This window comes from Lepus europaeus, chromosome 17 (genome assembly GCF_033115175.1).
Source record: "Lepus europaeus isolate LE1 chromosome 17, mLepTim1.pri, whole genome shotgun sequence".
Classification (NCBI taxonomy): Eukaryota; Metazoa; Chordata; class Mammalia; order Lagomorpha; family Leporidae; genus Lepus; species Lepus europaeus.
Genome location: NC_084843.1, coordinates 4705223 through 4730927, shown reverse-complemented (window position 1 = coordinate 4730927; position 25705 = coordinate 4705223). Strand labels below are relative to the sequence as shown.

Sequence of the window (25705 nt, the reverse complement as noted above, 5' to 3'; positions counted from 1 at the left end):
TGTGGGTGGCAGGAACCCAATTCCGTGAGTCATCATCTCACTCTGTTTTTTTTTTTTTTTTTTTCAAGATTTATTTATTTATGAAAGAGTTACACAGAGAGAGAAGGAGAGGTAGAGAGAGAGGTCTTCCATCTGCTGGTTCACTCCCCAATAGGCCGTGATGGCTGGAGCTGTGCTGATCTCAAACCAGGAGCTGGAGCTTCTTCCAGGTTTCCCACACGGGTGCAGGGGCCCAAGGACTTGGGCCATCTTCTACTGATTTCCCAGGCCATAGCAGAGAGCTGGATGGAAAGTGAAGTAGCCGGGACTTGAACAGGTGCCCATAGGGGATGCCGGCACCGCAAGCAGAGGCTTTACCTGCTACACCACAGCACCGGCCCCAAGCCGTCATCTCTTACCTCCCAGGATCTGCATTAGCAGGAAGGTGAAATCAGGAGCGGAGCCAGGAGTCGCAGCCAGGCACTCCGATACGGGATGTGAGCATCTTAACCACCAGGCCAGTCAGCACTCCCCTCCCTTTTTTAGGGTTGCAATTTGCGTAGCTGCTCCAGATGCGCATAGCCAGTAAGTCCCATGTGCTGCCACTTCCATATTTTTCGAGGACTGGGATAGTCATGTAACTTCATGGGACAATGTGTAGGTACTTGTCCTTTCCTGGAGAGGTCTTGGCTTTGTCTCCTGCCCTAAAGAACATCCCAGTGCCCTAAACCAAAAGATTTGTGGACACTGCCTTCCGCAAACAGCCTTTAAACTGACTGCGTTTGGTCCTTAATTTTCCTGTTGGAAAAAGCAGCAGATGAAGGTACGGCAAGAACAACAGTGAGCCACGGGAGCCCAGACGTGGGCAGGAGAAAGCCCGGGCAGGGGTGGGCTCAGCTGTCCAGGCTGCCTGTGGCTGCAGACGTGTCCCCTGGGAGGAGTGTTCCCTGCAGGACTGACTTCCTGAAGGGTCAGTTTATGTTAGTTATTTTGTAATATTTTACGCAAAAAATGAAGTGTTGCTCCTGAGCTGGAAGAACCGCCCGGGGTAGAAAAGGGGAGAGCATGCCTGTGTGGGTGAGCTCGGCTCTGGGCCTGGCCATGCTCTGCACCTGCCTTCGTGAAGCTGAACTCCGGTCCTTTCTTGGGGGTTCCCGAATCCTTCTTGAAGCCTCCCCCTGGAAACTGTTTCATGGTAAAGCAGTTGAAATGGATGAATTCAGCTGCACCACGTGCTAATTCCGTTGCTACAAAGTAATGAAGTGTTTCCCAGGTGAAGCTTTCAAGATAAGGTTGATTTTTCTGGTCAAGAGCTTTTAGCGAGAACCTCATGTGATGCCGATGCCGGAGCAGAGGAGCCCGAGACCTGGCAGCCGGCACTGACTTCTGTTCTCTGCTTCCAGTGGACCTCCTGGGGCTCCTGAAGTGGCGTTCGAACACCAGCCTGCTGCAGCAGAACCTGAGGCAGCTGATGAAGGTCGACGGTGGTGAAGTGGTCAAGGTAGCCCGGGGCCCAGAGGGACGTTGCGCCTTGAATTTTACTTTCTTTGCATATATTAACAGGTGCAGGCTCCAAAACTCAGAGGTCGTTAGGACCCTGGCTATCATCCTTAAACATCCTTAAACCCACCCCTCTGCATGGACAGGGCATTCCTTGGGTTCTGGCTGTGGGGATGACTTTGGGTTCTGGTCTCTCTCTCTCTCTTTTTTTTTTTTTTCAATAATTAATTTATTTGAAAGGCAGCATGACACAGAGAGAGAGGTCTTCATCAACTGTTTCATTCCCCAAATGGCCACAATGGCTGGGGCTGGGGCTGGGCCAGGCTGAATCCAGGGTCCCAGAACTCTATCCGGATCTTCCACGTGGATGGCAGGGGCCCAGGCACTGCCTCCCTAGGCACAGAACTGGCTCTGCTGATTGCAGGTTGCGACTTAGCCTCTGTGCCACACTACCAGCCCCCGGCTCCTCTTCTGATGGTTCCTGGCTGCAGGTGACTCTGGATAAGCAACATCTTTAAACCTGTGCCGTAGGTAGAAGACAGCAGTGCCTGGGAGGGGTGTGGGATATAGTACATGGGAAGTATCCAGTGAGTTCCGTGGCTTTGACATGACCGTCTGGCTGTCATTGTCATTAGCTCTCGCTCCACCCAAAGCCTCTACAAATCTGGGCTGTGCTAGGTCACAGCACAGGGAGTCTTGGCTTGGCCATTCTCTCTCCATGACTCACTCTTGGTCTCGCCCATGGCTGGCTCTGAAGAAATGTCTGTTCTATCATCCATTCAAGGTCCCTCGACCTCCATGTCTTCATCTGTGGGCCGGGGCAGTGAGACTGGCTCAGCTGAGACGGCTTCGAGCCGTCAGAGTGTGCACTTCCTTCTTCTGTCCCTTGAGCTTCTCCCTAGGGCTTGAACCTTCTGCCCTCCCGTGGGCCCCGTGCAGCCTGCCTGACGTACTGGTGCACGAAGAATTACTGTTGTTGGTGTGTTCCCCTGGGCCAGCCAGGGGTGCATGTGTCCTCACCCTCTGAGAGATGCCGCAGAAGGGGCTCCCTCATCTCTGCAAAATTAATTACTCAGAATGGCCCTCGCAACCCAGACGTGTGCTTGACTTCAGTGTCAATTAATTTGCCTGTGTTGCCTTCCTAGATCGCTGGCCTCGCCATTGAGACCAGTCTCAAGGCTGTAATCATCTTTTCTGTCCTGCTATTCTCCCGGTGGCTTGGACAATGTTAATTGCCTTTTAAACTTCTGTAAATTCCCCCATTCAGTTGGCGACTGAGTGAGCAGGTGAACGCACTTTGGAAGACACCCAGTGAATACAGTCTTGTCCTCTCTCATTCTGAAGTCGCTGGATCACTTTGGGGAGGCGTGTGTTCCTGTTAACCCGCTGTCACACTTACCCAGAGAACTCTGGAATCACCGTGTCCCCTACTCCTCGAATCTAACATCTTACCACATCCTCTTTTTCATCCCTGGAAATGGTTTTCACATCTGTCCGTCCTTTCTGTGTCCACTGCCGCCGCCTGGGGCCTGGGTGACCTGGGTGCCCTGTTCCTAGGGTGCCTCCCTGTCTTCTTACCTTTGCCAGTACCTCCTGCCTGCTCTGTGTGCCTAGGGAGTGCACTGACGTGGCTAAGGCTGCTCAGCTGGTCCTGGTGAGCCAGGACTTGGGCGATCCCTAGCCTGTACGGAGCCCCTTTGTTCTCTGAGTATTTAAGAACAATATTTAAGGACATTTATCCAGAACCTTCTTTCTGCACAGTTCTAGCTGGTAATGAGTGAAGGCATTGCTTGATAGACTGGGAAAAGTATTTGCATAATTAGTTCAAGGTGGGGCTTGAGATGGAGATGTGAAGTGAAGTGGTTCCCTCCTGCACTGGATGAGAGTGCGGAGTATGGAAGAAGCCCCCTCCTGGCTCTGTGGGAGGGATCTCTGTCCAGGTGCTCAGCCCTGCACCTGCCATTCGATAGCCCGGTGGAGGAGGCTCTGGCTATCTGCAGCTCCCTCTGGGTGGGGCCGTTGGGCCTACTGCAGGGCCTATGTGTGAGCCATGACCATGACAGTCCAGGGCTTAGCTCCACAGAGGCAGTTGTCAGGAAGATCTGGCTGTTAGCAGATGGCATCAGGTTTCCAACCTGGAAGTGGTGGACGTGGCCAAATCCAGGAGGTGGTGCAGATCTGGATAATGATGGAGTGGATGAAGCCCTCGGTCACGTCACCTGACCCTCTGCCTGTCTGTGACATTTTTGGCTGTAGCACACTGGAACCCAGGGAGGGTTTTGACACATGGGAGATCTGAAAGGCATTCGTGGCTGGTGCCAGTTCCATGGCAAAGCCGGAGCGGAGGGAGCCACAGGGCTTTGTGAGCAGGTTCCCAACTGCGGGGCTGCGATGGTGGTGTGAGGTCTCTGGGGACGGGGGCACCGTTGACAGCCTCAGCCAGGCCTCTGCCATCCTTGCTGTGTGGCCACATCACCCTCTCCTCGCTGGATTGCAATTCACATACTGATTGAGCATCCCTCTTGCAAAAATAGGAAATGCCACCAAACGGGAGACCTCTCGAGTGCCTACGAGATGGGTACGGTGGACCTGAGAGTGTCGTGTGACGTCATGTCCAGGCAAGGTGTCCCTGAGATGTAAACGGATTTCGCACGGGGACCTGGGTCCCCTCCCCGAGGTGTCTCACGATGCACACGCACACTGCAAAACCAGAGACCAGTGAAAGTGAAAATCACGCTGGTCCCACGTGTTTCGGATGAGGGGCCTGGACGGGCACCGTGCAGTGTACCCTTTACTCGGTGCAGGTCGGGAGATTTTACCACACTCACAGGTGGCTCAGCCACCGTGATTTCAGACTTCTCGTCATCCCCAAAGAAAGCCCAGGCCGACAGTGGTCAGTTGCACTGTTCTGCGGCCTCTCGTCTACGTGCTGTCTCTGCAGTTTACCTGCCGAGGATATTGGATGCAGGGCGGTCGTCCATGCGTGGTCTTCGCTGTCTGCCTCCCGTCACGTAGCCTGCTGTTAGCATCCATGCTGCAGCTTGTATCAGCTCTTCACTGCTTTGTGCACCTGGATCGTACTCCAGGCTGTAGATGAAGGGCATTTAGGAAGTTTGTGGCATGAAATGATAAGTTTATTTTGGTGCCAAAAGTTTTGAAATGTATGAGTGGATTTGTCATAAAACACTTCTTTTTAAAGATTTATTTTGTTTATTTGAATGGCAGAGTGACAGAGAAAGAGAGGAAGGGAAGAGAGAGAAAGAGATATCATCTTCCATCTGCTGGTTCACTCCCCAAATGGCTGCAATGGCCAGGGCTGGGCCAGGCTGAAGCCAGGAGCCAGGAGCTTCATCCAGGTCTCCCATGCAGGTGCAGGGGCCCAAGCACATGGGCCGTCGTCCACTGCCTTCCCAGGTGTATCAGCAGGGAGCTGGATCAGAAGCAGAGCAGCTGGGACTTGATTCAGTGCCTGTGTAGGATGCTGGCATCACAGGCAGTGACTTAACCTGCTGTACCCCAACACCAGCCCCATGAAGCACTTTTAATACGTCTTTTGATGATGCTTTATATGCGTGTATTTCAGTTTTTTTTGCCCCAGTGGACTTCTAGAATTATCTTCACAGACCACAGTATTTTTATCCACTCATTGGATGTGGGTTTTTTTTTTTGCCATGTTTTGGGTAATAGTTATGCATGATGGCGGCTGTTAACATTGTGTCCATGTTTTTGTGTGGACATAAGTTGTTCCTTCTTTTGAATCTGTGTCCAGGAATGAGTGTGTTGAGTCGTACGGTGAGTCTGTGTTTACCTTTCTGAGGAGCCCTCCGACTGCTTTCCAGGGCCATGGAGCCGTGCGTGTCTGTCCCAGCAGCACAGGGCCACGGAGCCGTGCGTGTCTCCCAGCAGCGAGTGTACCAGCAGCCGCTGCTGCCCGTCCTCGCCTGCACTTGCTATTGTCCTTTCCATCATGACCACTGCAGTGAGTGGAGAGTGTAACTCCCTGTGGGTCCATTGTATCCCCGCGGCTCTGGATGTCCCTTCCTGCTTCTTTTCGTGCACTGCGCCTGTTCTTGAACTCTGCAGCTACCAGGGATCTCGGTTCTTCCAGTGCAGTCTTTTCCGTTCATCTCAGGCTCATTTCAGAAGAGGATGGCCATACTTGATGCCGAAGTCTGGAGTGACATGACTTTGAAGTCACCTGCTGCTTTTTTAATTAAATCCACGATGCTCTGTCAGTCTTTGTGGTTCTAGCAGAGGATACAAGCAGTTTGTCAGTAAAGTCAGCTCTTGGTGGCACCCTGCCATGCACCCCATTTCAGGGTTGCACTCCTCTTCCATCCCTGGGTGGTCGGTAGGAGGCCCCTTGTTGGACTCAGCTGGACGCTTCCCCATGGGTGCCTTCTGCCTGCTCCCTGGCTGCAGCCCCGCACCTGGGGAAAACAGAATGAGGCCACTCTGGTCTTCCAAGGGGCCCCCTGCTCTCTGTCCCCGTGCTCTGAAGAGCAGGACGCGGAATGGGAAGGACCTCCGGGGGGGGGGGGGGGGTTCTCTCTGCTGGGGCAGAGGGTGTGCTGCACTCAGGCTGGCCTCTCTTTGTTGGGAATGCAGTCATCCAGCGTTTGTGTCCTGTGTCTGATGCCGGGAGAGCACCCCAGAACTTCAGGTCTCTATAGGCAGCCGTGGGGGCCGTGGGCACCTGGGGCATTGCCAGCGAGGACCCTTACTGCGATCTGGGGGAGGCAGCGCGTGGGCTCTGCTGACTGACCTGTGTGTGCTCAGTTTCTGCAGGACACCCTGGATGCCCTGTTCAACATCATGATGGAGAACTCGGAGAGTGAGACTTTTGATACGCTCGTGTTTGATGCTCTGGTGAGAGCCCTGTCCCTTTCATCTGCTCTGATAGGAGCTGCTCTTTCATGCTGCAGCCTTTGAAGCCTGGGAGGGGATTCAGCACAATGACCTTGAAAGCCTTTTCAGTTGTAAATGGGATCCTAGGAGATGAGTTGGAGAGAGAGAAAGTTTCTTTTCCATGTAAAACTGTGGTAAGGCAAATGTCATTTCTGGAGTGAGAAGATCCAGGGGCCAGCCTCCATCTGAAAATACTCCAGTTCCTTGTAGTCCGCTCATAGGTTTCTGTGCTGCTAATGGAAACGTTATTGATTACTTTGACAGGTCTTCATCATTGGACTCATTGCTGATAGAAAATTTCAGCATTTTAATCCGGTTTTGGAAACCTACATCAAGAAGCATTTTAGTGCCACATTAGCCTACACGTAAGTTCTGTGTTGTTTTCTTTCTTTTTTCTTTCTTTCTTTTTTTTTTTTTTTGACAGGCAGAGTGGACAGTGAGAGAGAGATACAGAGAGAAAGGTCTTCCTTTGCCATTGGTTCACCCTCCAATGGCCGCCGCGGCTGGTGCGCTACGGCTGGTGCACCGCGCTGATCCGAAAGCAGGAGCCAGGTGCTTCTCCTGGTCTCCCATGGGGTGCAGGGCCCAAGCATTTGGGCCATCCTCCACAGCACTCCCTGGCCACAGCAGAGAGCTGGCCTGGAAGAGGGGCAACGGGGACAGAATCCGGCGCCCCAACCGGGACTAGAACCCGGTGTGCCGGCACCGCAAGGCGGAGGATTAGCCTAGTGAGCTGCAGTGCCGACCCTGTGTTGTTTTCAAACCAATCCTGCTGCCCCCTTAAAACCCTGAATTTCCTTGGACAATTTTTATCATTGTTACCCTCTTAACAGACCTAGAGATCTCACTAGAAGAGATGTGTGATAAATTATCATGACATTGTAGAATAAATTCTTGTTCTCCCCCACACCTTCCATTTATCTGGGGAAATTTCACTTTATGTTCAATGAAGCCGATGTATGGGAGTGAGTGCCCACCATGCCACAGCGTCCCAGCAAGCGTTTGATGAATGAATGAGTGGATGAGCTCCCGTTCTAAGGATGCTGCTTGTGTCCCGTGAATAGAATCCAGATTTGTACTTTGCAGCGTTTCTCCTTGCTCTTTAAGGAGAGCTGTGGCCAACTGGGGTTCTCTCTGCCCAGCCAGCCCCTCTCCTATGCACCCCACGGATCTGATGCAACCTTGGATGGGATTGTGGGCTGCCTGGCCCACACAGGAGCTCGCCATGTGTTTAGGTGCATGGTCCTGGAGCCAGGTACCCGTGCTCCTCACAAGCCCTGTCAGGTGGGTGAGTTGCCTCCCATCTGTGAGAGCTGTGGTTGCAGGTGGGGGCGAGGGCTGTGCTAAGTGCATTATGGGTAGCGTGCTGGGAACCCTCATGGGCACTTGGGAAGCACTAACTGTTAGGTTTTATTCTTATTAGATGTATTGTTATGAGTTACTTGTTCTCTCCTGATAGGATTTATTGGCATTTACTCAAACTTCTTATTGTGCTAGTTGCAATAAAAAAGAAAGAAATAGATTCGCATAATTTGAGAACATCACACTTAGATCATTAGAAGCGATTCTCTTTAGTGTCTGTAAATTGAGTCCGGGCTCCCATCTGTGTCCTGAACTTCAGGGAAAACCCGAGCTCTCTGCCTGTGTGCAGCTGTGAAGTCAGGGCAGGGGATTGTGGCTGCTGGAGCCCCGTCTGGGGTAGCCAGTCCTGTGCATGTGTTCTCTGTGCCGTGTGTTTGTTCGGGGTGGGGGGGGGAGCTCCTGGCTGGGCGGAGAGTGCTGATGTCCTCCAGTGCACAGAGTCTGCCAAGTCCCCTTGCTTGCTTGGGGATAAATGTTGGTTTAAAACGGCGCTGCAACTCACTAGGCTAATCCTCCTCCTGTGGTGCTGGCACCCCGGGTTCTAGTCCCGGTTGGGGCGCCAGATTCTGTCCCATTTGCTCCTCTTCCAGTCCAGCTCTCTGCTGTGGCCAAGGAGTGCAGTGGAGGATGGCCCAAGTGCTTGGGCCCTGCACCTGCATGGGAGACCAGGAGGAAGCACCTGGCTCCTGGCTTCGGATCAGCGCAGCACCGGCTGCAGCGGCCATTTTGGGAGATGAACCAAAGGCAAAGGAAGACCTTTCTCTCACACTCTCTCTAACTCTGCCTGTCAAAAAAAATTAAATAAAACGTGCGGTTCACCAGAGCGATGCGCAGTTCGTTAGGAGGTGCAGCTCCTTATCAGCCCTGGGAAGGCAGATCAGGCGGCACCTCCTTGCTCTGCGCTCCGGCAACCAGAACCTGGCTACACAGGTACATGCGAGGGGCCTGCGACTGCCACGGATGTGCCCGGATCTTTGCATGCATCCACTTGCAAAATTCTGCTTCTCAATTGAAATGTGGCCAAACAGCACTTCTCAGATTGGTCCTCACACTCCAGTTTAGAGAATAACAGTGACCAAGCTTAGCGCGCTGCATTCCACGGCCTTGGCGGTGTCAGCCTGTGCCACGCTGTCGGGGGGGGGGGGGTGAATGCACTTGCTCTACTGGTTGGAGAAAGAAAAATGGGGAGTTTCTATTTATTATTTTTTAAAGATTTATTTATTTATTTGAAAGTCAGAGTTACACAGAGAGAGGAAAGGCAAGAGAGAGAGAGAGAGAGAGAGGTCTTCCATCCACTGGTTCACTCCCCATTTGGCTGCAACAGCTGGTGCTGTGCCGATCTGAAGCCAGGAGCCAACAGCCTCTTCCAGATCTCCCACGTGGGTGCAGGGGCCCAAGGACTTGGGCCATCCTCCACTGCTTTCCCTGGCCGCAGCAGAGAGCTGGATCACAAGAGGAGCAGCTGGGTCTCGAACCGGTGCCCATATGGGATGCCGGTGCTCTGAGCCAGGGCATTAACCCGCTGTGCCACAGCGCTGCCCAATGGGGAGTTTTTAAAATTACACCGTAGGAGAAACAAAAAGTACCATTTTATCTTTAAGCTTTGATGGGACCAAGATAAGAATTAGCATCTTCCACTTAGGCTCTGAAATCTAATGAAAAGGAGGTTTTTGTTTTAAAAAAATTAGCATTCTGAAACTCTGATTTGATACCCTAACCACCTCAGGTACCTTCTCGGTAATTTGAGTCTATTTGATTTTGTAAATACCAAATATGTCAGTTTTCCATCCATTGGTTCATCCTCCAGATGCCTTCAGTGGTGTTTTATGAGCCAGGCAAAATCCAGGAGCCAGGAGCTCCATGTCCAGGCCTCCAGTGTGGGTGGCAGGAACCCAAATCCTTGGGTCATCATCTGCTGACTCCCAGGTGCATTGACACCAAGCAGGGAGTAGCCAAGACTCAAACCTGGCACTCCCATATAGGATACTAGTGTCCCAAGCTGTGGCTTAACCTTCTGTGTCACCATGCCCACCATTATGAATATTCTTTTTAAAATTTTTTTTAAGAAAGCCAGCGCCGCGGCTCACTAGGCTAATCCTCTGCCTTGCGGCGCCGGCACACCAGGTTCTAGTCCCGGTCGGGGCGCCGGATTCTGTCCCCGTTGCCCCTCTTCCAGGCCAGCTCTCTGCTGTGGCCAGGGAGTGCTGTGGAGGATGGCCCAAGTGCTTGGGCCCTGCACCCCATGGGAGACCAGGATAAGCACCTGGCTCCTGCCTTCGGACCAGCGCGGTGCACCGGCCGCAGCACGCAGGCCACAGCGGCCATTGGAGGGTGAACCAATGGCAAAGGAAGACCTTTCTCTCTGTCTCTCTCTCTCACTGTCCACTCTGCCTGTCAAAAATACAAAAAAAAAAAAAAATTAAGATTTATATATCTGAGAAGGCAGTTTCAGACAGAAGGAGAGACAGAGAGAGAGAGAGAGAGGCGTTGCATCTGCTGGTTCACTTCCCAAGTGGTTGCAGTAGTCAGTGCTTGGAAGCCAGGTTTCAGGAGCTTCTTCTGAGTCCTCCACGTGGGTGCGGGGGCCCAAGGAGCTGGGCCATCTTCTGCTGCTTTCCAATGCCATCAGCAGGGAGCTGGATCAGAAGTGGAACAGCCAGGACTCAAAGTCAGAGTTACACAGAGAGAGAAGGAGAGGCAGAGAGAAAGAGAGAGAGAGCGAGTGAGAGAGGACTTCCATCTGCCGGTTCACTCCCTAATTGGCTTCGATGGCCGGAGCTGTGCTGATCCGAAGCCAGGAGCCAGTAGCTTCCTCTGGGTCTCCCATGTGGGTGCAGAGTCCCTGGGACTTGGGCCATCTTCTACTGCTTTCCCAGGCCATAGCAGAGAACTGGATGGGAAGTGGAGTAGGTGAGACTAGAACAAGCGCAGGTTGGGGCCTTAACCCGTTGCGCAACAGTGCCGGCCCCAGCAGCCACCCTTCTATGAATATTGTTGTCCAAGCCTTTTGTGGATGTAATTTTCATTTTCCCTCAGATAAGCAATTAGAATTTCTGGGCCAACGGGCACGTGCGTGATTTATGGTGTTAGAAACTTCCAGATAGTTCTCCAAAAGCGTTGCACCACTTTTCTTCAGCACCGTTCGTCCTCTCGGTCTGTGTCCGACTCAACATTTAGCGCTGTCGGGCTTCTGTACTTAGGGTAAAAGGATCTCTCTTTGTGATTTTAATTTTTAGTTACCTTATCACGAGTCCCTACTTATTTTGATACTTGCCACTTATGAAATACTTCCTTAAGTGTATTTTTACTTTCTGTTCTTTTTATTAATCTTCAGAGTTTGCTTTTGATTTGACAATTTTCCCTAGTGGTATCTTTTGATAACCAGAAATTTTTAATTTTGTTGAAGCCTAATGTATCATTTTTAAAAAATAGTTATGCATTCGAGTTTTGCCTAACCAAATTTCACAACATTGTCTACATTGTCTGTTGTAACAGCACCAGCTCCATTTGGAGTTTAGGTAAAATCCGATTTGAAAGTCACATTTTCAGTTGCATTGGTTGCATTTCCACTGCCTGGTTGCCACAGGTGAGCGGCTGCCCCGCTGGGTGGCTCAGAGAGGATCCCATCCCTGCAGAGAGTCCGGCTGGAGCTCACTGACTGAAGCAGGTTCACGCTTTTAGCGCTGAGCCTCAGCAATGCAGAACGTGCATTCGCCAAAGTTCAGCATCCACGTATGAGAAAGTCTCTCCGCACGCTAGGAATAGACAGGCGTCCTCCGTGAGATACAGACTTAAGAAAGGTTGTCGCTAACATTGTCTTTGACACTTTGAAAGCTTGTCCTTTGAGTCAGCAATGAGGCAAGTGTGTCTCTTCTCTGCACATCTGTTTACTGTCCTGCAAATGTGCAATAAAGGAAGGAAAAGTAAGGAAAGATCTTAAAAAAGGGAAAGAAAGAAGTAAAACCATTTCACCCAATGTGACTGTGTACACAGAAACTGTGAGGAGTTTTAAATAAACCAGAAACCAACCAACCAACAAACCAAATAAAAAACTAGGGAAAGCTGAGATGCAAGTCTTAATCATTCCACAGTGTAAGCGTAGAGCAAACCATCACAGTGTATTTTGTTAGTATAAGTAATTATTACTTGTAGACCGGCGCCGCGGCTCACTAGGCTAATCCTCCGCCTTGCGGTGCCGGCACACCAGGTTCTAGTCCCGGTCGGGGCGCCGGATTCTGTCCCCGTTGCCCCTCTTCCAGGCCAGCTCTCTGCTATGGCCCGGGAGTGCAGTGGAGGATGGCCCAAGTGCTTGGGCCCTGCACCCCATGGGAGACCAGGAGAAGCACCTGGCTCCTGCCATCGGATCAGCGCGGTGCGCCAACCGTGGTGCGCCAGCCGCGGCGGCCATTGGAAGGTGAACCAACGGCAAAGGAAGACCGTTCTCTCTGTCTCTCTCTCTCACTGTCCACTCTGCCTGTCAAAAAAAAAAAAAAAAAAAAAAAACTTGTCAATAAGAAAACATTAAGATAAAAGAAAAAAATCAACTATATATGTGTGTGTGTGTGTATATATATATATGTATACATATAAAATATATAAAATTGGAAAATTAAATTGAAAGTATAGGACAGTTGATTGTATTATCAAAAATCATCAATTTGGGGCCCTGGCCTGAAGCACTGGCATCCCACATGCGCGCCGGTTCTATTCTTTGCTGCTCCTCTTCTGATCCAGCTCTGTTGTGGCCTGGGAAGATGCAGTAGAAGATGGCCCAAGTCCTTGGGCCCCTGCACCCATGTGGGAGACCTGGAAGAAGCTCTTGACTTTGGATCAGCTCAGCTCTGGCTGTTGCAACCATCTGGGGAGTGAACCAGTGGATGGAAGACCTTTCTCTCTCTCTCTCTACCTCTCTCTGTAACTCTGACTTTCAAATAAATAAAATAAATCTTTAAAAAAATCAATTTTTATGGAATGGATTTAGCTAGGAGACATTAAAAAAAGAATAACCTGAGAGATATGTTCATGGACCGAAAAACAAGATACTGCTTGAATATCTATTTTCTCCAAGTTAGTCAATCTTTTCAGTGCAATCTCAATAAAAAAAAATCCTAGCATTTTTTTTTTTTTTTAAGATTTATTTTATTTATTTGAAAGAGTTACAGAGAGCGAGGTCTTCCATCCACTGGTTAACTCCCCAAATGGCCTCAACGGCTGGAGCTGTGCCAATCTGAAGCCAGGAGCCAGGAGCCTCCTCCGGGTCTCCCATGCGGGTGCAGGGGCCCAAGGATCTGGATCATCCTCCACTGCCCTCCCAGGCCACAACAGAGAGCTGGATGGGAAGAGGAGCAGCCGGGACTAGAACCGACACCCATATGGGGTGCCGGTGCCTCAGGCCAGGGCTTTAACCCACTGCGCCACAGCACCGGCCCCATAAATCCTAGCATTTTTTAAAAAGAATTTATTTTATTTATTTGAAATGCAGAGTTACAAAGTCACAGAAAGACAGATCTTCCCATAGATAGAAATCACTCCCCAAGTGGGTGCAGCAGGTGGGACTGAGCCAGGTAGGAGCCAGGAGCTTCCTCTAGATCTCCCCCATGGGAACAAGGGAGCAAGCATTTGAACCATCTTCTGCTACTTTCTCAGGCCATTAGCAGAGAGCTGCATCAGAAATGGAGCAGACAGAACTCGAACCCATTTGGCATGCTGGCATGACAGGCAGTTGCTTTACCTGCTACACCACAATCCTAGGCTCCCCTTACCACGTTTTTCTAACAAAAACATCTATAGTTTATATGAAAATACAAAATACTTACAATTGCCCAGTTTTTCAGAAGCACCAAACTTCAAGGCTTACTATAAAACTTCAGTAACCAAGGTAGTACAGCACTGGAATAACGGGAGATAAAAAGATCAATGGCGGAGAATACCGTATACAGAATTACCCACTTTAAGCCTTCTTCTCCTTTATTTATTTCTTTATTTAATTGAAAGTCAGAGTTACAGAGAGATGCAGAGACAGAGAGAGAGACATAGATGTTCCATCCACGGGGTCACCCCCCAAATGGCTCAACTGCTGGGGGCTGGGCCAGGCTGAAGCCAGGAGCTTCTTCTGGGTCTCCCACATGGGTGCAGAGGCCCAGGGACTTGGGCCATCTTTTGCAGCTTTCCCAGCCTCATTAGCAGGTAGCTAGATCAAAAATGGAGCAGCCAAATCTCGAACCAGTTCCTTTATGGGATGATGGCGGCTTAACTTGCTGTGCCACAATGCCAACCTCAAATCTTTTGTTTTATAACCACAGTTCTTGCAGCATAAATGGCCTTCCCTCCGATGTTAATGATGGCAGAGTCTCTCCTCTAACCTCTGCCTTTTCCAACTGTGCAATAATCCACTTTAGGGTTGGATCATAGTTTATGTAACCAGTCTCAAATGATGGCATGTTTTTGTTTATATGTCTTTACCACTGGAGAAAATGCTGCTATTAATATAATACATTTGCAATAGTTTCTCTAGGACAGGTTACTAGGAATGGAACTGCTGGTCTCAGAGGATTTGAAGTTTGCATCCTAACATGTTGCTACTTGATTTTGTAACCCACATGGCTGGTTTACACTCTTACAAAGTATCACTCCTGTTTTCCCATCAGCAGTCTTGACTTCCCCAATCATGAGGCAAAAATGACATCCTCCCAATTGATGAGGCAAACATTTGACTTGTTATTTTAATTTCCATGTTTTTTGTTAATAAAATTGATTGTTTTTAAAGATGTTTCTAGTTTTTTCATTTAAGTTAACTTTCTCATGTACCCTGAAGCTTTGAGTAATTATTTATCATTACAACTTTCTTATCCTTTGACTTATAGCAAAATAGAAAAATATTTTTCATTGTCATTTTTCCCCAAAATGTTAAAAAAAAAGTATCTATGAACTCGGCACTTAATTTTGGTGTCTAATATAAAATCTATTTGTATGAACTGCCTATTATGTCCGTTGTGGAATGGAAAATTTTAAATATAATTCTGATGAGTTTCTGTGTGTTATACATTGTGTAAAGTTATTTATTATGAGGAATGTTTCAAATATTTTCCGTTAGAGAGTTGCTTGTTTTTTGATCACAACTTAGAATCATACAAACTAAGAGGAATGTGATTATCATGCTTTCAATGCAAAATCTTTTTGGGGAATTCTAGGGAGTATAAAAAGTGTTTCTAAATCTTTTAAATATCCTCGTTTATTGTTTCTACCTTTTTATATAAAGAGTCTTACATAATTCTTTGAAATATCGGAATGTTTTCTGTTCAAAAAATTCTCTCAACAATTTCTATATGCCACGTAAGTACTTGTTTTAGCAAACTAGTTACGGAAAATCAACTAAAATGCACACGGATGGCTGAGGTTCTTTCCAAGAACTTGTCTTTTTCTATTGTGGTACCACATGGACAGTTTGCTCACGTGTTTTGTGGTGTGTGGTCACTCACATTTACCACATCCACGGTGCTAAAAACCCATCACCTACCTAATTCCAGGTCATCTTTGCCGGAGGTCATTTTTGAGAAAACAGTTTGTGGTTCTGTTGAGCTCCCTTGCAAGTCCTTTTGGTTTTGTTCTTTAGCATTGGGAAAGCCAGCTCACCTCCTGGAGTTCCTGCTTCCTCCCACTCTGGCGTCCTGGGGCTGCAGACATTAGCTCCGATGTTACATTAAATGCTCAGAACAACAGCGAACGTGCAGCACGTGCCTACTGTTTGCTCAGACCTTGCACTTCTGAGCCATGTTTTATCACTCAATTCGTGTGATTAGAAAACATTGTATGAATATGCATGTACCAAGTGGAAACCACGCTAAAAATAACTGCGGATTTCTGTCTGAGTTAAGGATTGAGGTCTTGTAGTCGCCTGCGCTTCTCCTTACTGTGTTTCCATTGCACACAGGAAGCTGACGAAAGTGTTGAGGAACTACGTGGACAACGCAGAGAAGCCGGGGATCAATGACCAGCTGTACAAGGCTATGAAAGCTTTGGAGTACATCTTCAAGTTCATCGTGCGCTCACGGATCCTGTTCAACCAGTAGGTAGCCCTGTGCAGGTTCTCCAGACACCCGTGACTGCCCCCTCTCCTGCCGTCTCACGGGTTCTCCCCTGTCCCTTCCCCCTCCCTTTCCTAGCTTCCTAGCTTGACCGACACACAGAGCGCAGTCCTGGGGTGGGGTTACCGTGTCTGCCTCCACTGCCCCCTGGGAAGTCTGGTGCCAGTGCTGCCCGTGGGACCCGGTCCCTGAGTCAGAAGTGCATGGCTGCCCATCCATCCGTCTACTGAGAACCTTTGCAGCGCCCCACGTGCACTGTGGTCTGTTCAGTTTGTCTTGCTAGAGCAAAACACCCACAAGAACAAACTGAAGTGAAACACAAGAGACGCTAATGCAGAGCCGACATCGAGTGACATCGCCTTGCTCGCTTCCCCTCTCCCCCGCCTGCGTGGGATTCTGTTTCCAGCCATGGGTTCCTCCACGTGGACTCTCCCTGGGGCAGCTGTTCTGCTGCCTTCTCTTAGTGACTTTTTTCACTTACTGTCAGGATGGACTTTGGAATTATTTTTGAACTTTAAAAAAATCAGGCTATTCATGACTTTATTATTATTATTATTATTATTTTTTTTTTTTGACAGGCAGAGTGGACAGTGAGAGAGAGAGACAGAGAGAGAAAGGTCTTCCTTTTGCCGTTGGTTCACCCTCCAATGGCCGCCGCGGTAGGCGCACTGCGGCCGGCGCACCGCGCTGATCCGATGGCAGGAGCCAGGTGTTTATCCTGGTCTCCCATGGGGTGCAGGGCCCAAGGGCTTGGGCCATCCTCCACTGCACTCCCTGGCCACAGCAGAGAGCTGGCCTGGAAGAGGGGCAACCGGGACAGGATCGGTGCCCCGACCGGGACTAGAACCCGGTGTGCCGGCGCCGCTAGGCGGAGGATTAGCCTATTGAGCCGCGGCGCCGGCCATGACTTTATTATTTTACAGAGAACATTTAGATACATACGTATGCATAAATATGTGGTCTATTGTTTTTTAAGATTTATTTATTTATTTGAAAGGCAGAATTACAGAGAGAAGAGGGAGATAAATAGAAGGAGAGAGATCTTCTGTCTGCTGATTTCTCAAATGACTGTGATGACCAGGGCTGGGCCAGGCTGAAGCCAGGTGCCTCGAACTCCATCTGGGTTTCCCACTTGGTAGCAAGAGCCCAAAGACTTGGCTCATTCTCCACTGCTTTCCCAGGCCATTAGCAGGGAGCTGGATTGGCAGTAGAGCAGCCAGGACTCAAACTGGCGCCCACATGGGATGCTGCATCACCAGCCGTGCCACAGTGCTAACCTCGAGTGTGTGGTCTTTACAGCTAATGCTGCTTTGGAAAAGAGTGAGGTGGCCCAGGTGTACCCGTAACAAAGTATTTTGTTGCCTCTTTCTTTCAATTCCATGACACGAATGGCCTAAAATCTTAAAATTATTGTCCATATAGTTTATTGAGTTTGATCAGCCTTACAGTAGTTAGGAATATGACTGGCTGTGTATAATATAAAATTCCAATTTATTTTTTTTAATATTTATTTATTTATTTGAAAGTCAGAGTTACACAGAGAAAGGAGAGGCAGAGAAAGAGAGGTCTTCCATCCACTGGTTCATTCTCCAATTGGCCGCAGTGGCCAGAGCTGTGCCAATCCGAAGCCAGGAGCCAGGAGCTTCTTCTGGGTCTCCTATGTGAGTGCAGGGGCCCAAGGACTTGGGCCATCTTCTACTGCTTTCCCAGGCCATAGCAGAGAGCTGGATCAGAAGTGGAGCAGCTGGGTCTCGAACCAGCGCCCATACAGGATGCCGGTGCTTCAGGCCAGGCGTTAAGCAGTTGCACCATAGCGCCGGCCCCAAACTCCAATTTATTTGATTTAACTTGAGAAGATTCGCTCTTGGCACACAGGGGAAGAGTTCAGAGCCCTGCAGTTTGCTCCAAGGGGTGTTTGTGCCATTGTCACCTTTCCCTTGCTGCCTCGGCCTACTGTATATCCTGGTTCCCAGGTGTTGCCTGCCCCGCCTGGCATCACCCTGTACTCCAGGCCGTGGTGGGGAAAGACATGGGGTAAATAGCTCTGCCACACACTTGATTTTCAAAGAGTTCCCTCCTTCCCTACAGAACTGCATACTATGCTTTCATCTCATTGGCAGAACTAGGTCACATGACCACACTAGCTGCAAGGGAGGTTGGAACAGATTTTTAGGTGGACTGAGTGATGTTTTCTGCACAAACAGTTACTGGCAGATCTAAAGATTGGATTAGGCAAGTAAAAGTCTCTTTTTCATACTTTTAACCCACATTTTCTGTTGCCTGAGAGCATGGAACTTCCTAACTCATTTCAGGCCATTAAATTTTAGATAGTTTGGCTCTTTCGAGCCATCCTTCACCATTAGGTTAAGGCTCAGTCTCGGGCCGGCCTTGTGGTCTACTAGGTTAAGCTGCTGCCTACAATGCTGCCCTCCCATGTGGGCATCAGTTTGAGTCCCGACTGCTTCACTTCTGATCCAGCTCCCTGCTCATGCACCTGAGAAACCAGCTGAGGATGGCTCACATGCTTGGGCCCCTGCACCCACGTCAGGGACCCAGAGGAAGCTCCTGGCTTCAGCCTGGCCCAACTCCAGCCATTGAGGGCATTGGGAGTGAACCAGCAAATGGGTGATTTTTCTCTCTGTCTCTCTGTAAATCTGCTTTTCACATAAATACATTTTTTTCATTAAAAAAAAAGAAGACTCAGCGTCTGGGACTCCTGGTGCCTGCCTCTCTGATTTGTAATCAGAGTTGTATGTGACCTGCAGATGTGAGTTTGTCCTATGGGGTCACCTAGAAATGAGAAATAACCAGCCGGCTTTTGTCTGTGGCACAGCTAGTGCTTTGTGGCTGATTGCCCAGGCAATACCTCTACTCCAGTGCCAGGCACATAGATGATCCCCTGCCTGCCTCTGTTCTCTTAGGCTCAAATAAAAACCACACCTGATCTCGAACTATCTTTGCGGGGTAAGTTGTTTCTCAGAACTGGTGAGAGTGTTGAAGACACAAGGTGATTAATACTGAGTAGCAGCAATTGCTACAAATCCGTGAGGCTTCCTGTGCTCTCAGAGCTCCCATGTGGGCATCGCTGGCCTTGTCCCTCCCAGTTCTGTAGCCATCTGTAGTGGTTAGGAGCCTTGTCTTCTTCCTCTCTTCCTGTCCCTTCTTTGTTCCTTCCTGCATCCATGAATACTTCATGGGCTTTTTAACCCCCTGATGATATCCTAGACTTTAATAGTTCATTGTTGTTCTTCTGTTTCTCAAAATGTTTTTAAAATGTGGATCCTAGCTGCTTACTACAGTTCTTGAGGCAAGAGAATGATGGAACATTTATTTCAAAATGGAGAGCGCAGTTGTAGCCACGTTGTGTGGCTATGATGAACACTTCTTCTTTATAAAGACTTGTTTGAAAGGCAGAGGGATAGAGAGGGAGAGAGATCTTCATCCTCTGCTTTGCTCCCCAAATGACTGCAGCAGTGAGGGCTTGGCCAGGCTGTAGCTGGGAGCCAGGAACTCCATCCGGATCTCCCACGTGGGCATCAGGGGCCTAAGTGCTTCTTCTGCTGCTTTCTCAGTTGCATTATCAGGGAGCTGGATTAGAAGTGGAACAGCTGGAACTCAAAGTGGAGCTCTCATGGGATGCCAGTGTCACAAGTGGTGGCTTAACCTACTGTGCTACAAGGCCGGCCCTGATAAATACTTAAATTTGTGCACTAGAAGTGTTGGAAGATGTTTAGTGTCTTACAGATTGTATTTTAGGAAACAGCTCATCATCTGAAAATTATGGATGATAGGGCTAAGCCCCTTGGTAATCTCACCCCCAGCCATTTTCCGGGAGCATTCGCCAGAGATATCAAAGGCCATAGTTCAGGATGAAATCCCATTCTTGTTCCATAGGCTACGTAGAGGAAAAGCTGTCCCGTGGCCCATGCCGATGCCTGGAGTATCTGGTCCCTAACAAGCTCTAAATGGGTCTCATGTGTGGTGTTTGCAGCTGTGGGGAAGAAAACAAACCAGGACTCATTTTCTTACCTGCAACACATTTATTACCTTGGGAGAAAAACAATTGTGTTCACAGCTGGAATTGACAAGTTGCTTTTCCTTTTGCAGTTGGAGTAAACTTTTGTGATGTTTTATTTTTCTTCCTCTTTCCAAAAGGGCTGCTGTGTTTGCGTGCAATGCAGGAGCGTTGTTCAGTTCTATGATAATTGACAGTAATTACTCACCCAGAGAAGAAAGAGGTGGAACTTTGGAGGTGAAGATATTGAAGCTTGTCACGGTTATTTTTCTGTCTTTCTTGCTATGCAGTTCCATATTTTTGGTTGTGTTTAGAAAACTCATTTTGCATTGAAATGAGAACAGCAGTTTAACAGCTCTGGCCCAAAGACGTTTGGTTTCTAGGGAAACTCACTGAAGACTCCCGACAGCCTGGGTCCTGCTCTGCTGACTTTTGTTTGTCTGTGTTTTCTGTGTGGGCGGATCACATTAACTCCTCAGTAAGAAAACAGAGACATCTCGCTTCAGACCTGAATTAAATCGCTAAGTCTGGTTATCGCTTGACTTTGTGTCTTTCCTGTGCTCGGTAGAGTTTTGGCTTGTTGCCTGGTGTTAGCTTTGTGAATAATTAGTTATTGATCATGCATAAGTTGTGCAGATCTGTCTTCTTGCTTGCGTCCGCTGGGCCACAGGGTAGAGTGTAGTTAATAAACAAAGATCCCGTCGTTCCTAGTTAGTGGATGCGTAGACTTTGTCTGTTTGTCAGTGTCTCTGAGGCCTTCTTCCTCCTCCTCAGGCTGAGCTGAGCTGGTGGCTCCTGTTTTTATTTGATAAAGCCACAAGGAGCTTGTAGAGACGTAGTGACATTTCATTCCGTAGAGATGCTGTGGAGGGTTCACTGCCTAATTATTCCTGTGTTCCAGACATGTTGGATGACAGCAGAGAAACTGATTACCAAGATTCCTCCTTGAAAGGTTCTTGGTAGGATTTTAAATATGTTAAAGACTCAAGAGTTATGCCTTATAGATTTTGGGGCCACGTTATTGTGGGCATACCGGTTTATCATTATGATGTCTTTCTTGTGAGTCTACGTCTAAATCAAGATAAAAAGTTTCTGTTTATCTGTTGTTTATTATTTGCATTGAATGCCATTTTCATTCTGTTTTTTTAACCTTTCCATTCTTTTATGTTTGAGATGCACTATAAGCAGCAATCTATATTTTTATTTCCTCGATTCTAAGAATCCTTTAACTATAATGTAATTATATAATACATATATTGTAATTATACATATAATGTAATTAAGGAGTTTGGTGGGTTTGTATCTACTATATTTCTATTAATTTTCTCTTAATTTTACACTTATTTACTTGAAAGGCAGAGTGACAGAAAGGGGGGGACACACATGCACACAGACACAAACGTAGAGCAGGAGAGACAGACAGTTCTTCATCTTCTGGTTCATTTCCAGAATGGCTGCAACTTCCAGTTCTGGGTCAGGTCTAAGCGAGGAGCTGGGAATTCCATGTTGGTCTGCCATGTGAGTGGCAGAAACCCAACAACGTGTGTCATCTTCCACGGCCTCCCCTGTGCATTGGTAGGAAACAGGATTGAAAATGGGTCATCTGCTGGGACTTGGAACCATCTTCTCAAATGGGATGCCTGTGTTGTAAGAGGTGGCTTAACCTGTTGTGCCGCAATGCCAGCCCCTATGAACTCTCTCTCTTTCTCTTTTTGTAAGATTTATTTTAGTTATGAAAGGCAGAGTTACAGAGAGAGAGAGGAAGAGAGAGAGAGAGATCTTGCATCTGCTGGTTCACTCACCAAACGGCTGAAATGGCCGGGGCTGGGCCAGGCCAAAACCAGGAGCCAGGGGCTTCTTCTGGGTCTTCTATGTGGGTGCAGGGCCCAAGCAGTTGGGCCATCCTCCACTGTCTTCCCAGTGGGGAGCTGGATCTGAAGTGAAGCAGCTGGGACTCGAATCAGCTCCCATATGGGATGCTGGCTCTACAGGCAGAGGTTTACCTGCAATGCCACAATGCTGGCTCCTAAATTTCTTTTTTTGATTTTTTTTTTTTTGACAGGCAGAGTGGACAGTGAGAGAGAAATACAGAGAGAAAGGTCTTCCTTTGCCGTTGGTTCACCCTCCAATGGCCGCCGCGGTAGCGCACTGCGGCCGGCGCACCGCGCTGATCCGATGGCAAGAGCCAGGTGCTTCCTCCTGGTCTCCCATGGGGTGCAGGGCCCAAGCACTTGGGCCATCCTCCACTGCACTCCCAGGCCACAGCAGAGAGCTGGCCTGGAAGAGGGGCAACCGGGACAGGATCGGTGCCCCGACCGGGACTAGAACCTGGTGTGCCGGCGCCGCAAGGCGGAGGATTAGCCTAGTGAGCCGCGGCGCCGGCCCTAAATTTCTTTTTTAATCACTTGTGTTATGTTTAACATTTCTTTCTTTTCTGCTTTTTAAAAAAATATCAGCCAAACTTTTATTTTTTTTAAGGTTTGTTAATTTAATTGAAAGGGAGAATGACAGGGAGAGAATCAGAGAGAAAAGAGAAGCTTCCATTGCTGGTTCACTCCTGAAATGCCCAGAACAGCTGGGGCTGGTCTGAGCTCAGGGCAGGGTTCTGGAACTCCACCCGTTCCTCACACCTGTGTGACAGCAGCCCAAGCACTTGGGCCTCCTTCCGCTGCTTTCTCAGTTACGTTAGCAGGGAGCTGGATCAGCAGTGGAGCAGCCAGGACTTGAACCAGCTCCTGTATGGGATACCAGCGTCATAAGCAGCTGCTTAACGTGCTACACCACAGCATCCACTCCCAAACTTTTCTTTCTCCTTCCCCTTCCCTTCTCTCCCTCTTTCTCTCTTTTTAAAGATTTATTTATTTATTTGAGAGACAGAATTACAGACGGAGAGAAAGGTCTTCCATCTACTGATTCACTTCCCAAATGGCCACAATGGCCAGAGCTGGGCTGATCCAAAGCCAGGAGCCAGGAGTTTCTTCCAGGCCACCCCTGTGGGTGCAGAGGCCCAAGCACTTTGATCCAGCAGAGTGGATAGGAAGAGGAGCAGCTGGGACACGATCCAGTGCCCACATGGGACGCCGGCACCGCAGGTGGAGGCTTAGCCTACTACTACACCACAGTGCTGGCTCCCCAAACCTTTTCTTTTTATCATCCCATTTTTTGTTCTTTAAGTAAGTTAGTTAAACATGGTCTTAGTATTTTTTTAATGATGATCTTAGAAATGAAAACAGGTATGTTGGACTTGTTATACAATAATTCAGATTGTTACTCTCTTGGTAATGCTGGATACAGCTGGAAAAATAGAGCACTTAAACCCCACGTGTTCCCTGTCTCTCTCGTGTGATCATTGTGTGTCTGCATATTTTAAACTCTGTAAGACATGGTGGTTCTGTGTAGCTGATATTCAGTTTATATGTTTTATGTTCACGGTTGTTTTTCTTCCTTCCTTCAGTCCCACGTTGCCCTCTGGGATCACTTTCCCCTGGCCAGAGAACTCTCTGTGGGATTCCTTTTAGTCTAAGTCAGCTACAGGGTTTGCTTTGATCAAAGTGTTTCATCCCTTCCAAGTAACACGGCCTTTGAGGTTGGCAGGTATCTCCCCCTTCCAGATGGAGTTCTGCTCCCTTCAGGGTTCCACTGTTTCTGGGGAGAAGTCAGATTTTGTATGCGTTGTTTTGTCTTTGAAGGTGAATTGTATTTGTTTTCCACTTCTCATTGCTTTTTGTCTCTGTGGTTGTTGGCAGTCTTGCCATGAGTTGCATAGGAATGCTTTGCTTCTTACTTACCCTCCTTGGATCATCTCGCTGCTCTAGCATTGCCCTGTCGCCCTGCTGTCCTTGGCCCTCAGTTCACGCGCCCGCCCATCTCTCTTCTCTGTGTGTTCCTCCTCTGTGCTTCTACTTCATTGTTTTTCTGAGGATTGTCTTTCTTTTCGCTAATTTTGTCTCTTGTTGTGTCTGCTCTCAAACTCATAGATTGGATTCTTAATTTAACAGATTGTAATGTTGTAGTTTTAGGATTTCCATTGGATTCTTTTTAAAAATGTTCTTCTCTGGGTTCATTTTCTATTTATTTATATCTACTTGAAGGAGCAAGAGAGAGGGGGAGAGAGAGAGAAATAGAGATCCATCCATCGTCTATTTGCTGTCTCATTCCTCAAATGTCTACAATAGTCAGGCTGGGCCAGATTGAAGCCAGGTGCCCAGAACTCCATCTGGGTCTCCCAGTGGGTGGCAGGGGCCCAAACACTCAAGCCATCACCTGCTGCCTGCCATGATGCTGAATGAGAAGCAGAGAAGCCAGGACAGAAATCAGCACTCCATCCAACTGGGGATCTGGGCGTCCTAATTGGGGGATTGACCCCCTGTGTCACAATGACTTCTACTGATTCTTTTTTTAATTTTTTAAATTCTTTTTTCAAAATTTTATCTACTAAAGTGTTGTTTGCCTTCTGTTCTCTATTTTATTGGTTTTAAAATATAATAAATTGTAATTATCTGATTTTTTTATTGGCCACGGGCAGTGTCTGGATCACCTGTGGGTCTATTTCTGTCACCTTCTTTGGCTCTTTGGTCTGGCCATGTGCTCTGGTCTTTGGTTGCCTTTCATCATTTTTGGTTGAAGGCAGGATTGTGTGTATGTCAAGCTGTAAAAGCTCAAGATAATGGGTTCTTCCCCCAGGGGTGACTCATCCTGTCTCTTCTAGGCTGAGAAAGTGGGGCTGATCAGAGATCATCTGAACTCGGTCAGGTTCATGCTGTAGCCTTGGGGATCCGAGTCTGCCTCGCTTTGTCCCTGGTTCTCCAGGGTTTTCCCCTGAGAGTCTACAGAGTTCCCTAGGACCCTTCTTGCTGGCAGGTTCCAGACTCTTGGCGCTTTCTCTGTAACCTGAGAACAAGTCCACCCTGCTCTGCAGAGGTTTTCCTCTTGAGGCTTGCTTTCCACCCCATGCTGCCTGGCGTTGGCAGGTGTCCTGGGGGTGGGGAGGGATGGGTGGGAGCTGGAGCTGCAGTGGCACCTGTGGCCAGCATGCATGCTTCCACGATCTCCATTGTTTGGTCACCATTTAGGCAGATCTTTTCTGAAGCAGATGTAATGGATTGCAGCTTCTGGGGTTACACAAAATTCCTTGCTTTGCAGTGGAATGGATTTAAATATAAGATTACCTCTAGGGTAATTCATTATCACTTAGTTCACAGAATTTTCTGTTGTACACAAGTTTTCAGGTGTGGTATACTTTTAATTAGGCAAAAAACTACTCAGTATTAATAAAACATTTGAGTTGCAACATTTTAAAATGCAAATGTGTTGCTTTTTAGTAACACAGCAGCTTGAAGTAAGTACAAATAGTTTATAGATGAAGCTTATTTATAATTTGCAACATGTATTGGCACACACATACCTGATGTGCAGATATCTCATTATCCATTTATGGAATGTGCTCCACCTCCGGAACAGTTTCCAGTTACCAGCAGCTCTTTAAGATGAATGGATTTGTCGTTAGCATCCTTACTCGGGAATAATATAATTTTAAATGTACTATTATAACGTCATTTTCAAGTGGTGACAAGATTATGTCAAATTTAGGCAATTAAGTGTCTTTGTGATTGTCAGTTACATGACATTTTGAGTTTAAAAATACTGGCAGAGAAAAGACACCAAATATGAATGTGGTGGTTTCTGTTGGGTGGGGACAACGCCGAATTTCTTCCTCCTTCTTCCTTCCTCTCCCCTTCCCCCTGTTCCTGCCTTTCTCTATCCCTTTCTCTCTGTAAACTGGAGCACTTCAGAAAGTTTGCGGATAAATGGAATTAAGTGATTTTTTTTTAATTAAACTTTTATTTAATGAATATAA

General features: G+C 48.1%; 1 protein-coding gene across 1 annotated transcript in view; it reads left to right on the top strand.

The window, feature by feature from the left end:
- DOCK1 (dedicator of cytokinesis 1) overlaps positions 1-25705 on the top strand; it is a 491536-nt gene that overhangs the window by 109669 nt on the left and 356162 nt on the right. Inside the window, exons 19-22 of the mRNA XM_062215058.1 lie at positions 1383-1480; positions 6259-6348; positions 6652-6752; positions 15680-15814. Coding sequence (XP_062071042.1) covers positions 1383-1480; positions 6259-6348; positions 6652-6752; positions 15680-15814 — 424 coding nt within the window. The remainder of the gene's footprint in view (positions 1-1382; positions 1481-6258; positions 6349-6651; positions 6753-15679; positions 15815-25705) is intronic.